This window comes from Bombyx mori, chromosome 15, assembly GCF_030269925.1.
Source record: "Bombyx mori chromosome 15, ASM3026992v2".
Classification (NCBI taxonomy): domain Eukaryota; kingdom Metazoa; phylum Arthropoda; class Insecta; order Lepidoptera; family Bombycidae; genus Bombyx; species Bombyx mori.
Window position 1 is genome coordinate 10,062,487 of NC_085121.1, and position 15,699 is coordinate 10,078,185.

The 15,699-nt window shown below is 37.2% G+C and overlaps 1 protein-coding gene across 1 annotated transcript in view; it reads right to left on the minus strand.

Annotated features, from left to right (window-relative positions):
• The window catches only part of LOC101739583 (zinc finger protein ZIC 4), a 30,226-nt gene extending 14,870 nt beyond the window's left edge, over window positions 1-15,356 (minus strand). Inside the window, exons 1-2 of the mRNA XM_038015887.2 lie at window positions 14,943-15,356; window positions 6,532-7,396 (exon numbers count right to left, since the gene is read on the minus strand). Of these exons, the coding sequence (XP_037871815.1) occupies window positions 6,532-7,237 (706 nt within the window). The 5' untranslated portion in view covers window positions 7,238-7,396; window positions 14,943-15,356. The remainder of the gene's footprint in view (window positions 1-6,531; window positions 7,397-14,942) is intronic.
• Between the last annotated feature and the right edge of the window lie 343 nt (window positions 15,357-15,699).

Consider the following 15,699-nt stretch of genomic DNA (forward strand, 5'->3'; position numbering starts at 1 on the left):
GTACACTATTATGATTGTATTTTATACTTCTATAATCACTAATTTTGCCAAGACTACACTATAAAAAATATTAACAAAGACAAACAATATTTAATCTATTCTCAATTTGACAACAGACGTCAAGAACAAAAGTTTGACAATAAATAGTACCTATGCATGCATGTTGCGTCAAATACATGGTATGTAGTGTGTGTAATGTTTTCGTTATTGATTTAATGTATCTTTTATGCATTATTTAAAAAAAATATTAGCATTGTGCACTTCTCTATATTCTCTATAAGTGTGGAAAATTTTATACTCCTCCGTCCCCGCAATTTTCGTAAAAAGGGATACAAAGTTTTTGCTTCACGTATTAATATATAGATTACAGATATATTATATCTTTTAAAACTGATTTTCAACTGTTTATTTATTTTAATTTATCATTTCGGACATGTCTAATGACAGTTTTCTTGATCATGGACGACGGTCACTATTAAAATAATAAACGGGAGATTAAGCAGTAAAAGTAGTTTTGGCTCAGACTTGCCAGAAATGAGGAAGATACTTCACAGATACGTCTAATACACGTCATCAAACAACTCTTTTATTAAGGTTATTTCGTTAAATTTACTTATTGTTCATTTGGATTGGTATTATGTTTATATTTTGAAGGTTTTATTTATTAGTGAAACAAGGTCACGCTCCACCCTAACTGTCGTTAATTGAAATAAACATCGATTTCTTGAACTTACTCACGCACCAAAGTACGTACCAAGGATGCTGATGGTATTATAACACAAACTTTCCTTAGAGTGCTAAAAACTACACAAATTTTCATCATAATTGTTTAAAAACGCACAGGGGACAAATATATAAACATTTCCTATTTATTTATAATTGTATATTGATAAAGACAAATTACACTATAGCTCCAATTATGGATTCCCTGTACTAAATGAAATAGAGATTGATTGCTTTCAAAATATACTAGTATAGATATTAAATAATCATAAAACGAGCAAATAAATTGTTCGTCACACAAATTGTTATTGTATTACCATTGATTTGTTTCGATATCAAAACGTAATTGCTGCCGCTTTCTTCGCCTGAAACGCATAGAACTTTATTTTATATTAGGATAACGAATTTGGAATTGGAGTGTTTTGCTCAGCTTCTGATCTTTTGAAGTCGAAGAAAAAAGACTGTATTGATTCACGACAACCCCTTGCTAGTGCTTAAGGCAGGAATATTGCAAGTAGACCAATAAACATGTCTTTTTTATCACATAATATTGGGATAGTACGAAGATGCTGAAGTATCAAATTCGTATCACAATGGCTTGGCTCTGTCCCTGGCATTGCTGAAGTCCATGGACAACGGTAACCACTCACCATCAGGTGGGCCATATGCTCATCTGTCTACAAGGGCAATAAAAAAATCCTTTTTTTGTTTGTTAAATCCGATGATTTGTGTTAAAGACAAGCATTTTTCGAACTATCCTGTATGAAATCTGTGTAGGGTGTCAAATCATCACTAGACCCTCGAAAAACTATGGGGGCTGACGTCATAAAGAAGATAAAAAAGTAAAGCGCTTAGCGTCCTCATTGTCTGTACCGGCGACAATGTAAATGTCGTTCGTTGGGGTAGCAAGTGATACACACACACAATAGCGATGTACGGGGAATGTGTTCATTCGAAGATTTTGTGTACATTTTTATAAGGATTCGGTGAGACTGTGCGGGTGAAGTGTCTATGTGTTGTGTTGCGAGGGGTTGGAATAACGCTACCGATTGCTGATGTGTCGCCCCGCCCATGAAATTATCGTTTGTTTTTGTACGAAATTAATTATTACGTTATGACTTTAAGTTTTTCAAATCGTCCGACAATACAATTTAGTCTTCGGTATCATGTAGGTTGCATTCGCGTTGTTATTTCTATTGGCTCTAATAATCATTTAACGCTAGGTGGGCCATTAGTGTGTTTACTTATCAACTGAAGTGTCATCATTATCAGTGCCGTCTCTACGAGAAGACTCAATGATTTCGTATCCTTTGTATATTTTGTTTACGAAGCTATCAAAGTCAACATAGCCATAGAAATAAAACACTAAAATGTTCTTGAGTTAAAAAACAGTGGTGACAACTTTTCAAAACAGTTTAAAAACTACTCCCTATTTTCCCCTCACGTCACACACACATACACACGCACACACACAGCCTCTAGCTGATTTTATTGTATCAGTTATATGTAGTATTTTATACAATTTATCAATCCGGGGCAGATGTTTGCGCGCACATATAAACACCTTTCAAAATGCACCCGACCATTACGGGGTTACATAATTATCATATGCACGGATAAAATGGCCGATTATTATTATAACGGAACATGAAAATTTTTAAATGTTCGGAATGTCTGTATTCGGAAATTAATTAGCGTATATTTGTAAATACGTTCTTAACAAATGTTCACGATTGACTTTCACGGTGAAGGAATAACATCGTGTAATAAAAATGAAACCCGCAAAATTATAATTTGCGTAATTACTGGTGGTAGGACCTCTTGTGAGTCCACACGGGTAAGTACCACCACCCCGGCTATTTCTGCCATGTAGCAGCAATGCGTTTCGATTTGAAGGGTGGGGCAGCCGTTGTAACTATACTGAGACCTTAGAACTTATATTTCAAGGTGGGTGGCATATTTACGTTGTAAATGTCTATGGGCTCCAGTAAACACTTAACACCAGGTAGGCTGTGAGTTCGTATACCCATCTAAGCCAAAAAAAGTATTCGATAAAAAGCTTATAATTTTCTGGAGTCAAGTAAAAATATTTTTTTTTATGTAATATGTATATATGTAATTAAAAAAAACACTGGCAGGTTTCGTTGATGCATTTCCGAAGCTCGAAACTCAGCTATTTTAAGTCCGTTGAGTCTTTTGTTGGAGGAGTTTTAATGTTGGTGCCATAACAAATTCCGAGAGCTTCTTCCAAACAGTCGTACATGCGCAGAAACATCATGTTTTTTTGTGTCTTTCCGCCGCTTGGAAACGAAGAATTTTAAGGTATAGCCTCCTAACTTGTTGCTGTTCAATGTAAATAAACTTTAAAATTTACTTACAACATAATATGTTGTGTGAGTATATTTTATATCTAAATAAAAAATCTTCTCTATGAATGTTGGTCAAATGTCTCTATGTCGGACAATCACTTCTTAATACGGCTTTAATAATCGAATGATTTTACTATTGAATTACTATGTATATTACAAAACATGATAACTTTTAAAACCGGAGAAAAATATGTTATTTATTGTATTAACTGTTTTCTAATATTAATTTATTTCTTACTTAAATGTTTAGAGTACAATAGAATGCATCGATAAAGCTCTGATGATCGAAGTCATAATTATAATACAATACAGCTTTAACAATTAAAATGGCAGTCGATTATTGAGGATTGGACGAGCATGTATTCATTCCCAATATGTTGTACAATACCTACAAAATGTATAGTATGAAACACTTGTGGTTTACATATCAGTCATCGTTCTCGTCGAACCCGTCGCTTGCGACGAAGGGCTCGACGAGTAAATTAACCCTCAGACACAGCCCACTGAGTTTCTCGCCAGATCTTCTCAGTGGGTTGCGTTTCCGATCCGGCGGTAGATTCTGCGAAGCACGGCTCTTGTTGATAGGGTTCGTGTTAGCAACGTCGTCAGGCTTGAGCCCAGTGAGCTCATCTACTAGTTAAGGTTATGCTGAAATAGCCTATCAAGGCTCTCAGTTTAGGTAGACAAAAAAAAGTTTTACATATTGTTGAACAGCGAAAAATTTATCTAATCCAAAACATTATGTGTCCTTATAAAGTGGCCATCAAACTCTTAAACAACAATCGACAAAAACGCGTACTGCATGTTTAGTAAGCAATAAAATAGTGAGAGCTGCACTCGACGGGTACGCACAATGCGGTGGCCACAGGGGCGGTCGGAAGGGTTCCGTATTGTTTGCAAAATATTATGAAAGATTCATTTTATACGGCATATTAGACAGCCACTGCGTTTGATAGTTTAGGGTCGGTCGTCTTGCTTTTAAATAAATTGTCTGATCGTTATCATATTTCGATCGCAGTCGGGGTCAAATGATTTTAAAATTTTAATATTCACGCACTTGAACTAGTGTGATATGTTTCGTTGCATTATAATCGTTCGATGTTGGATATAGGGTTCCTAAAAGATGTACAGGCACTACCACCTAGAAACATCCCTGCGCTGTTACCTATATTAAAGTAGCTTGTTTGACAATACAAAGTACAGCCTACTTTTTATTTTTTTATTGCTAAGATGGATGGAAGAGCTCACGGCCCACCGGGTGTGAAGTGGAGCCCATAGACATCAAACACGTCAATGTCGCCACTCATCTTGACTTTCAAACCGAAACGCATTGCTGACTCACGGTAGGAATAGGCAGGGTGGTGATACCCACTCAGGCGGACTCACAAGAAACAAGACGAGTTTTGAAGGGAGAAAAAGTAATGTGAAAATAGGTAAGAATGAGTGCCATTCCATAGACAATTGTTGCCACGTACCATACAGGTCCGCCTCAAACAAGGTGTTATAAATATCCGGGACTTTATAGGTGGTGGTTTGGCTGTACCTTTTTTTTATTTTTTATTGCCCTTGTAGGCAGACGAGCATACGGCCCACCTGATGGTGAGTGGTTACCGTCGCCCATGGACTTCAGCAATGTCAGGGGCAGAGCCAAGCCGCTGCCTACCGTTCCTTTGTCATTGCTAATATTACACACATGCAGCGGTGAACACACACACACCACATGGGGGTCGTAAGCTCATCTGCTCTCGCCCGTGTTGTAGTTACTTAACTTTATTTTTCTGTTTTGAAGGCTTTCTTATACTCTGATACATAATCATTGAATGACTTGTCCACTTTTTAAGTAGGCCTATTATCGAGCTGAAATAATAACATTGAAAAAAAAAACAGTCACAAAAACAAGCGGTACTTATGAAATAGAATCAATCCATCACGAGATCCTAAATGCATATTTATTATTATTATTATTTAGTCTTTGTGAGGAAGAACCTCTAAATGTATTTTACATGTAAATATATTTCGGAGTATACTCTTCATATAAGTTTACTGATAATTGATTCATCTCTAAAGTTATAATTTATGAGCAACGCGTCTGCTACTGATCCAAAAAGTATCATTTTACATTCTCAATAAAAATATCGTTTTCATGCAGCGCGTTCCCAATGGACGGTAATTTGTTATTGTTTACAGCTTCCCTTATAGAAGACACTATCACTATCACTTATAATAAAATTAAGAATATATCATTATTGTTTAGAACTTGAAGTTAATATCAACATAAGATATTTGTGTCCTCAAATTATGATATTTTATTAACACCAGGAATCTGTTTAACTTATTAAAATGAAAAAGGTATTTCGTTATAGCGTTACGTTCCTAATTAACTCAATAATGATTTAATGATCAGAGAGTAAGCTTTCTAACGATCGCTTGACAAAGCCTTAAGGTTTAAATTTATAGCACCCATAAAACAATTCTTCAAAGTTCCCCACAAAAAGGTTAGTTCTATTCAAAGCCCGTATGAGATAATAGCGGACAGGGGCACAGGACAAAAGTCTGAACGCAACGCCAAACAGTATCCGTTTGAAAAAAAAAAAGTATAAAACCATCTGGCCATATTCTTGAACGCCGGACCATACAAATTCCTGGTCGATTCCCTTAAAAATCGATATTTAAACTTAAGTACCAATACTTTATCAATAACAATAGTGTGGTGTGCGACAGAGACAAGCGCGCGGGGAACGGCCTGGACATTTTAATTTACGATCTATTTTTTTTTAACGCACCCAGTTCAGATGAATCTTCTGACTTTTATAATGAATTGAAAAATGACGTTCCGACTTGAAGTTTTTGTCCTTACTTACCGAGAAACGGACTTCACAAGTCGACATTGGACATTTATAGAACGCCCGTTAGCTCTGTTGTTTGTATTCGGGATCGAGTTACAAGGATATCCTTACATAATAGTTTGTTGGATCCGATGTCATTGTGTCAGTTTAGTTGTTGTTGAGGTGTGCACTGATACAGTGACTGCCAGGTCCAGAGGAGCAGTAGGGGGCATTTCATTACGAATTAACTACGTCCAAATTATTCGCTGTGCAAATATTGATCGAACCATTCATTTTACGCAAATAAGGTATTTTCGTTATAATGCGTTTTTTTTAAATAATTTTATTTACATACTAGCTGTACCCGTCTGCTTCCCTGGGCATTTAAAATTATCATTATTATTTCTCACCCCCACAAAGATTCTCATCATTAACGCCCCCGCAACTGGTGTAGGGAGTCATACACTCATATAAATATTAGCATATCCATTAAGTACATATATTTTCTACATGGACACCAAGTTTCAAGTCAATCGGATGCATGGTTCAGTAGTTATGACGGAACGTCCGTAAAAACCACTGTAGATTTATATATTAAGTATAGATTTACTTACCAGTATGCGTTCTTTTGTGTATTTTAAGATTTTCCGATCTTGCAAAAACTTTCCCGCAGCCGGGGAAAGGACAAGGGAATGGCTTCTCTCCTGTGTGAACCCGGATGTGATTCACCAGCTTGTATTTCGCCTTGAACGGCCTGCCGTTTCGTGAGCAGCCCTGCCAGAAGCACGCGTGAGTCGTGCACTCAGGTCCACCGACGTGCTCCACGGTTAAATGCGTCACGATTTCGTGCATACTTGAAAATAGTTTATTACACAATTTACGCGGGGGCGGCTGCTCCGGGTCGAGCCACTGGCAACGCATATCACGTCGTGGCGGCGCTCGGACGTATCGTAGGAAGGCGTGCGGCGCATGAGGGTGGGCGTGAGGCACGATGGGAGGAGCGCCACTCTGGTAGTGCATGTCACCACGCCAATCCCAGCTTTGTTCGAGAGGCTGCTGCGGGAATAGTTCGCCGCATCCACTGTAATCCCGCAAGTACCCTGGTTGGTACGAGTGCAAGGGGTACGGCTGGTAGTGGGCCGGATGATGAGGAGGCGGTGGATGCGGCGCCACGGCACGGTGTTGGGGATCGACGCCGCATGCCGGCTGGGGCGACATCTTCAACCCATACGAGGCGAGGTGGGCGTGATTGGTCTCGAGGAACGCATTCATGGCAGGGGTGGCCGACGCCGGCGCATAGCCCCATTCGCCCGCCACCATCCACGCGGCGGGTAATCCCCGCGAATGACAGCGCCGTGGAGTATCTAAGTTTTGATGATGACCGCAGCCACTGGCGACGGTCCGGCTACTTCGAGGCTTTTTTTAATTTCGTTGCTTTTCTTTTCATTACCACTGTTGAAATAGCTCGAGGTCGTGGTCCTAGAAAAAAAAAACAACAAGAATTAGGAGATGTCTCTAATAATTTTCCAAATTAAAAAAAACGGAATCCAACCGAATCATTACTACCTTTCGAGACAAATTCAAAACCATTTCTCAAAATAATACCATATATTCATGCGGCTATAACCCGCAACGAAACATTTTATTTATAATAAAAAAAATTGAGCCAGGTACTTTTGGACATTAAATTAAACTGTGGGTAAATTTATAGGACATTTTTATACGCCTGAGACAAAAATTTCGATTGTAGTCGTGTATACTTAATTTTAGTTTATTTGTTAGATTGGTTCCAATCTTTTTACGGTCGAGGTTTAGCATCGGTATCTTATTAAAATACTTTTACGAATGATAAAAACCTGTTTTAATTTGATTCGTAGATAACAGGGAAGGATTCTTCACCTGCACTACGTGCTAAAACGCAAATCTCAAATATGGCCAGAAAGGTTTGAACATTGGAAAAAAATGCCTAAATTTTTATAAATGTTTCATCACTATATAATTTTATATATCGACGCTTAAAAGGCAAACGTGACTAAACGACAATGCGTGAACTTTACTGTAGACTAATTTAAAGTTGAAATACCTGAAAACAATTTTTTTAAACGAATCTAGCCGTAGTAGAATCTAGCTAGTAGCTGTAGGATTGAAATGATTTTAATAGACCTAGAAATATATTTTTTTTGCTCATCGAATATGGTTATGGCCTATCATTTATGTACAAAGCAGTTATTGTCGCTTAGTCACGTTTGCCTTTCAAGCGTCGATATGTATGTGTCAAGCGCGAAATGAGGGGTTTTGTTAAACATGAAAAAATGTGCAATTACATACACTATAATAACGTTACGAAGTGTTTCCTGATCATATTCGCGATCCCATATCACACCCCGTCTACGTCATCCGTAAATGTCAATCAACACAACAGAACTGCCATTTTTTTCCTGAGTGTCTACATAATCGCATTATTTGAAAATAATGTTGTTTGTGTATTGTTTAAAACACTTGAGCGTACAGCTCTACCTGAGTGAGCTAAACAATGTCGTTCTTTTCAGATTTACATCTAATCTGTACATTATCTGCGAGGCTCCCCGCGGCGTGGCCGCTTCATCACAAAGCAACGGGTTGACAGATCTCCACAGACGGTCATGGGCCAATAGGATTACGAAGATGTACATTTTTCAACACCTCATTATATTTATCGAAGCATTTTGAACTTTATTTTCGGAGGCACAACATTGTTCAATCGGCAAATATAAAGTTGCACTAGCTTTTGCAGCTGTCGGTAGATTTTCCACAGTTTTACGGAATTAAGTTTTAATCACATTAGAAACGAACCGTTTGCGCATTGAGGAAATAGGTTTATATACTCAGTTCAGACTTCTTAGCTTCATTATACCGAGCAAAAATAATGCAATGAGATTAATGCATTAACCAATTTTTTATTTTCGTATTGTTAGTTACATAGTTTGTTCTGAACAGTTTAGTAAAGGTAAAAAGTATTTAAGCAACTTTTAAATAGCAGATACGAAATAACTTTAACATCTTTAGTTCCATAGTTTTATTAAAAATGTACTTTTACGACGTTGTAATAGCATCGTGTAAATCATACTCGCAAAAAAAAGATATGTTAATTACTGACGGTATTACAAGGCTGTACTAATTGCTACCTATTTCTATTACTATGTAGCAGTAGTTCTTACTGGTAGTGTTGCGATCCAGTTTAAAATTTGAGACAGTCGTTTATTGTTTTATTTCGGTTTCGACCTCACGTCTCAAGGTGGGTGGCGTAACCATTTAATAGTTCGTTGGCTACCCCCTCCGCCTAGTGCACAAAAAAATACATATTTATGGGTATTCTAATCCGAAACATTCCGAGCTAAACTAAATTAGCAAAGCAACGAATGCTATTTTCGTGTATAGGTATTTAATATTATAAATATTTATGATTCTGTTTCTAAGATTTTTGTAATCGATATTTTAAAGTTTCGTGCTATAAATTTTTGCTTTTAATGTTCTTCGTCTAGTAGCTCTTTTTTAACACGCCTTTATGTTTGTATGTAAAAGAATAATTGACGTTGTTTTTAGTGACTTCAAGACGTTACTGTAACTTAAAAATTGACACACGCGTCAGACTTTTACTGGTGGTAGGACCTCTTGTGAGTCCGCACGGGTAGGTACCACCACCCCGCCTATTTCCGCCGTGAAGCAGTAATGCGTTTCGGTTCGAAGGGTGGGGTAGCCGTTGTAACTATACTGAGACCTTAGAACTTATATCTCGAGGTGGGTGGCGCATTTACGTTGTGGATGTCTATGGGCTCCAGTGACCACTTAACACCAGGTGGGCTATGAGCTCGTCCATCTATCTAAGCAATAAAAAAAAAACCAGCCCCCGTGTGCGATCATTACCCTAGTACCCTCTGGTAGCCGCGTGGTCAAATTGGAATGGATAGCAATGCAACAGGTTCATTGAAAGTGCCGAGGCCGCGTCTTAATACAGCTGCGCCAGTTTACAAAGCACACCCTGTGCTATGGGTGAAGTCGCTGCTGGATGGACTATTTGGTCACATGTCCCATCATAGTCCAGGTGATGACGAGAACTAATTCGTTTATTGTCCCTACAAAATATTCTCTGCTCTATGAAAAGTCATGACCAGATCCAAACGGTACAGTTAATGAACAGGTAAGCGATTTATCATCAATCACAGGAAATATTTAGTGGTTCTGGTATGTTTTTTTTGCAATGGTGCCTTCTCGCCAGGAGTCTGTCATCTTTCCAAACCTTATTTTTAAAGAAACGTCGTTTTACCAGCATTCTAGTACACTCTTCATCAACACAGGTCAACGGTGGACTACTTTCATCAAGACGGTCATAATTGAAAGGTCAATAATGTTGATGCCTAAAATTTAATTTACCATCTACAATTCGTTGTGCGATAACTCATGATTGAGTGGTCATGTAAAATAATGTTATTCAGTAAAAAATACTTTAGTTGTAAATATTTTATACTTTAGTTGTCCAAATGAATTTGCTGTGTTCTTATTTGAATTTATAATTGTAACAAGAAAAATACCAAATTAATTATCATTGAATACGTAACATATTATATACCCGTATACGTTTTATAGGTAGGTATGTATTTGCAGCGTTAAATGATCCATCAGAAGATATTATAACAAAAATAAGATTGACTCAATGTGGAGGTTCCGTAGATAACGGAGATAAAATTTAAGGCTAGTAGTTTACTTGTATTTTTTTGGGTAGAACAAAATAGTTTTAAATAATATTATGTCTCTCACATTATACTAAGTTCTAGAAACTTCTCAGAAACTGTTCGAGATGATTCTTTTTATCATCCAACACACTAGCAGAGTAGTGTTCGTTCTTTTTTATTTTTATTGCTTAGATGTGTGGACGAGCTCACAGCCCACCTGGTGTTAAATGGTTACTGGAGCCCATAGACATCTACAACGTAAATGCGCCACACACCTTGAAACACTCTTTTTACCTGAAACCGCTGTTTTCGTCTATTGTACGTTCAAAGAGATCAATTTTGTGACGTACCATCCAATTCTGTAATAGATTCGACTATTTGGCATTGTCAGAGAGCCCATAGATTTGAAAAGAGTGCTCCTCAGTCGTAGATAACGAATTGGCTGTGTTCCTAAGCATTGACATCACTATATGTTCAACTTTATGTAAATATTCATCACATAAATAATAATTTAAATATAATATCATCATTACCATGTACATCTTATAAAAGATATGATACATACATGGGTTACTGTAGACAACAGAATGTAATAGACAGCTATACCTGTTCAGATCTTTTATTGGGTGATTAGTCTACCCATAGATATCATTACGTGACATGCTGCTTGACGTGCCATGATGACATGAGATCGATTTTTTAACCACATACGTCTTCTCTCTCCTACGAGTCCGAAGGTACGAATATTTTATAGTAGATTTTTTTCCTTTCTACGGCATAATGACTTCAATAATTTTACATTTCTTCTGGTAATTAACAAAAATAGGTGTAATAACAGTAGGAGTAGCAATAATAGAAATAAATATACTTCCAATGAAGCTGGACAAATTGTGTTTTTATTTATTTCTATTGCATATATGGATGGACGAGCTCACCGCCTGGTATTAAGTGGTTACTGGAGCCCATATACATTTAAAACGTAAATGCCGCCACCCACCTTGAGATATGAGTTCTATGGTCTCAGTATAGTTACAACGGCTGCCCCGCCGTTCAAACCGATACGCATTACTGCTTCACGACAGAAAAAGGCCGAAATACCTACTCATGTGGACTCACAAGAGGTCTTACCACCAGTAATTACGCAAATTATAATTTTACGGGTTTGATTTTTATTACACGATGTTATTCCTTCACCGTGGAAGTCAATCGTGAACATTTGTTAAGTGCGTACTATTTCATTAGAAAAATTGGTACCCGCCTGCGGGGTGCGAATACGGTTGCATCACTCGACACGAATGCACCGGACGTCTTATCTTTTAGGCCACGACGACTTCGCCTTGTGTCAAAATATACTTCAACGCGTGTATCTATAACTAACTGATTAATGAATGGAGCGAACTCCAAACTGAAATGTATTTTTTCAGTACATTTTGTGAAATTGTTGCTTATTAATTTCCCCGATAGCCTTATTAATTTCATAACTGTACTTAAACTTTAATTGGAATATCACGAACTTTTAACAATATAAGTAGGGCCAGGTTTTTTGCAGTTATGTGAACAGCATTTAATTCGATATTACATCTTTTAAAATTCCGTGGCGACAAGAAAAAAAATATACAAATTATTACACGCGGTTGTCTTTTATTGTATTTATTTTCACTTTATATTTTTAATACAATTAAATAACGAAAATATAATTTATTGAACCAAATAATCAAACAAAAATACTCATTTATCGAAATAACAAACAATAACAAACAAACAAAAACTGTAATAAAGACGGAAAATTAAAAAAAAATCATTCGTGTGACTACAATTAGTGGTCGAATTATAATTAGTGTCCGGTGGCGAAACATAACCAAACAATGGTCAGTCGTAAATGCGAATATTACTTCGTGACCTTGGGCAGGTGCGAAAACAATTATTGCACTAATACAACAATGAGCAAACCTCCCTAGTGATTTATGAATGGAACAAAGATCACTATTCGTACAACAAGAAACAGAAGAAAGATCTGTTCGTTAATTTACTGAATATTTTGAATATAAAATAAAAGAACTTTACTTCTGTACTACATAACAGATTATCGTTGTCACAAATTGTAACAAATTATATAACACAAATTATATATACATAAATATTTTGTAACAAATTATATTATATCCATAAGTAGCTACAATGATACATTTTAAAGTAATCGTTTTTACACAAGAAAAGCCGTCGCACACGAATAAGGGATAATGAAGAGGAAAAATACTTTAAGTAAATGCTTTTTTTTGGGATGGAAAGATTGCTGTCAGTCCAGAGACCTTGCTGCTTATGCAGAATGGGTTTTTTTTCCACAGGAGAAAATCGCCGGATCCCTACCCGCGCGGCAGGTAAGGTATGGGGGGTGAACCTCACTAAAAATTCCTGCCGCTCACAGCCGGCGTCCTACCCCAGACCGGGCCGGAGCCCAGTCCGGGCTATTGAGACGACGGGACAGGGTTGACGCGGAGCATATTACATGCATCCCGCCGTCCCACTGCAGAATGGATGGGTGAAGTCTAGGGCCTAGCCAGGAGGAGAAGATTGACAACTGCCCGAACGTTCTCAGAGGAGGCCTAAAAGCTCAAGAGTAGCTGCTTCGCGCGTGCATCTACCATCGAATTAGAATCGCTTAAGTAAACGTATCATCTGTAGTAGCGTTTTACTATAATGTGGTTTTATTTTGACCATATTATTGAGGGGTTGTTAATTGTCCTAAGGAGATTGAAATTTCAGTTCTTAGAATTGTTATCTCGAATGTACCTTTATAGGAAAACATGCAGTATTATAGGAAAACATGTAGAACACTATGCTTATGCATGCGGCCCGAAGATTGAAAAATATTAAATCAACATTTTTATTTTATTGTCGGTAAATACCGATAGATACAGGGAGAGGAAATTTTAATTCATTACTGCTTTCTTAAGGTCACAAGATATTTTAACATATCAATATTGATGCTACTTCTTTTTTTTCCTACCTTAGCTGATAGCCTTGAGGGGCTATTTCAGCGTAACCTTAGCTAGTAGGTGACCTCGCGGGGCTCAAACCGGAGTGATGCTAACACTGATCCTAGCAAGAGCAGTGCTTCGCAGAATCTACCATCGGATCAGAACCGCGACCCACTGAGAATCCGGCGAGAAACTCAGTGGGCTGTCTGTGTCTGTGGGTTAATTCGCTCGTCGAGTTCTTCGTCGCAAGCGACGGGTTCGACGTGAACGGTGACCGGTGCTTGTGATACCTAAAAGAACCGTTAATGGATCAGGAAGATCCGTAATGACGTGTTTTGGGTGACGTCGAGATGCTACTACAAACTACAGTGTTAAATATATTGAAATGTTTACTCTGAATTAGATCCAAATATGAAAGTCTCAACTGAATTCGCCCTTCTACAATCAAACCTATGATCAGAATTATAGGGTCTCCTTTTGAATATTCCTTATATACATACTAATCAGTAATACTACTACAGTACTAGTAATAATACTACTACATATAGGTATTAGTGCTGACGGGAATGGACTGCTAAGAAATGTTACTCATATCATCAACTTAGACTGAATGTGTTTTGACATAAAAATGTTCCTTTCAAAAAAACAGGTTGTTTATAAACATTTAAACCGATGATGTGCATCAGCGTCAGAGAAATTAAAAAGTGTTCACAAAAAAAAAACGTAATTGTATCTTTTATATTTTTTCAATATAACTAATTTCAATATAATGTATTTGTACTTTTTAAAGTTTAACGTCGGCGGACGATTGACCTTTATTTAAATTGCGAATTATTTGAAATGTAATTTTATATTTACTAAGTCATAAGGTCCTTTTTCGAGTAAAAAATACAGTTGGTTTTATTATAAATTGAATTTTGATTGATGTGAAATCCTTTTGTTTAGAAAGAATAGGTTATTTGTAAAGTTAAGAGATGCCGTCGGTTTATTGACTCACGGGCAAAAAGGAATCAATTTCAAATAAAGGAAAACCGAAATTAACGTGTGATGTATTGAATACAATATAATTTTTTGTTTCATCGTTTCCATTTTTTCCAATATTCATTTTCTTACGTGAATTCTTGATCATAACAGTGTTTGACGTATCGTTATTAATCTACCAATGGAAGCCACTGCTTTTATTGTTTAAATATCTATATGTAGTTAATTTATAATATGAATTCCAAATTACGTATTCAAAAAGGATGTTCTTATAATATATTAAGTATAATTGATTAGTAAAAATTATAATTATGAGAAATTCAATTAATAATAAAATTGAATAAAAACATGTCTTACTTGTGTTTTTATTAGTAGTAATCCAGTCTTGAGAGTTTAAATGTGCCCAGCTTTCATAAAATCACTACGTAGCACATATGTATCATATATAACACTCCACTAAACATGTATATTTCGTGTGTATATAAAATAAATTTGAGTATTCTCATGAAACTACGGGAATCATTATCACAGACGTTGGCGCTTCGTTATAACGATCTCGTGAGTTTTACATGGCCGAATTCAGTGACGGGTTCACTCGTCGATAACATAAGTTTTTTAAGGAAACTGTCACGAAATGATTTTTTCTCGCAAGGATAAAGGGGTTCGCGACGTGTGTCCACCGACTCCGCTGAGGCTCTCAGCATGACTGCGGAATCCCGCGTCGCCGCCCCTCGACGCAGCCGACATACTGCTTCTTAGAAAATATTTTGTGAGGCCCGGCTCGAAGGTGCGAACACAGCCCTGTTCGCCGACAAAAGGGCGGGACGACAACAACTTTTTCACCCAATAGTACCCGTCCCGCTCAGAAAAATAACAACATATAGCCGTCTCAGTTCAATTTAGGCAACGTGCGCTCGCCAGACAGAGAAAGACAGCTTTATTTTTGTGTTCGCAATGAGAATAAACGATGAAAAGTTCTTTGTATTGATGTCGTAATGTGTTCGCTTTATCAGATTTACGTTGAAAGCTCGCTGTTAGCTTCGAGGACGCCGTCTCGTTTGGCCTTTTCTATTGTAGTTAATGTTGTATGAGTGGGAGTGAGATGGAGCACGGT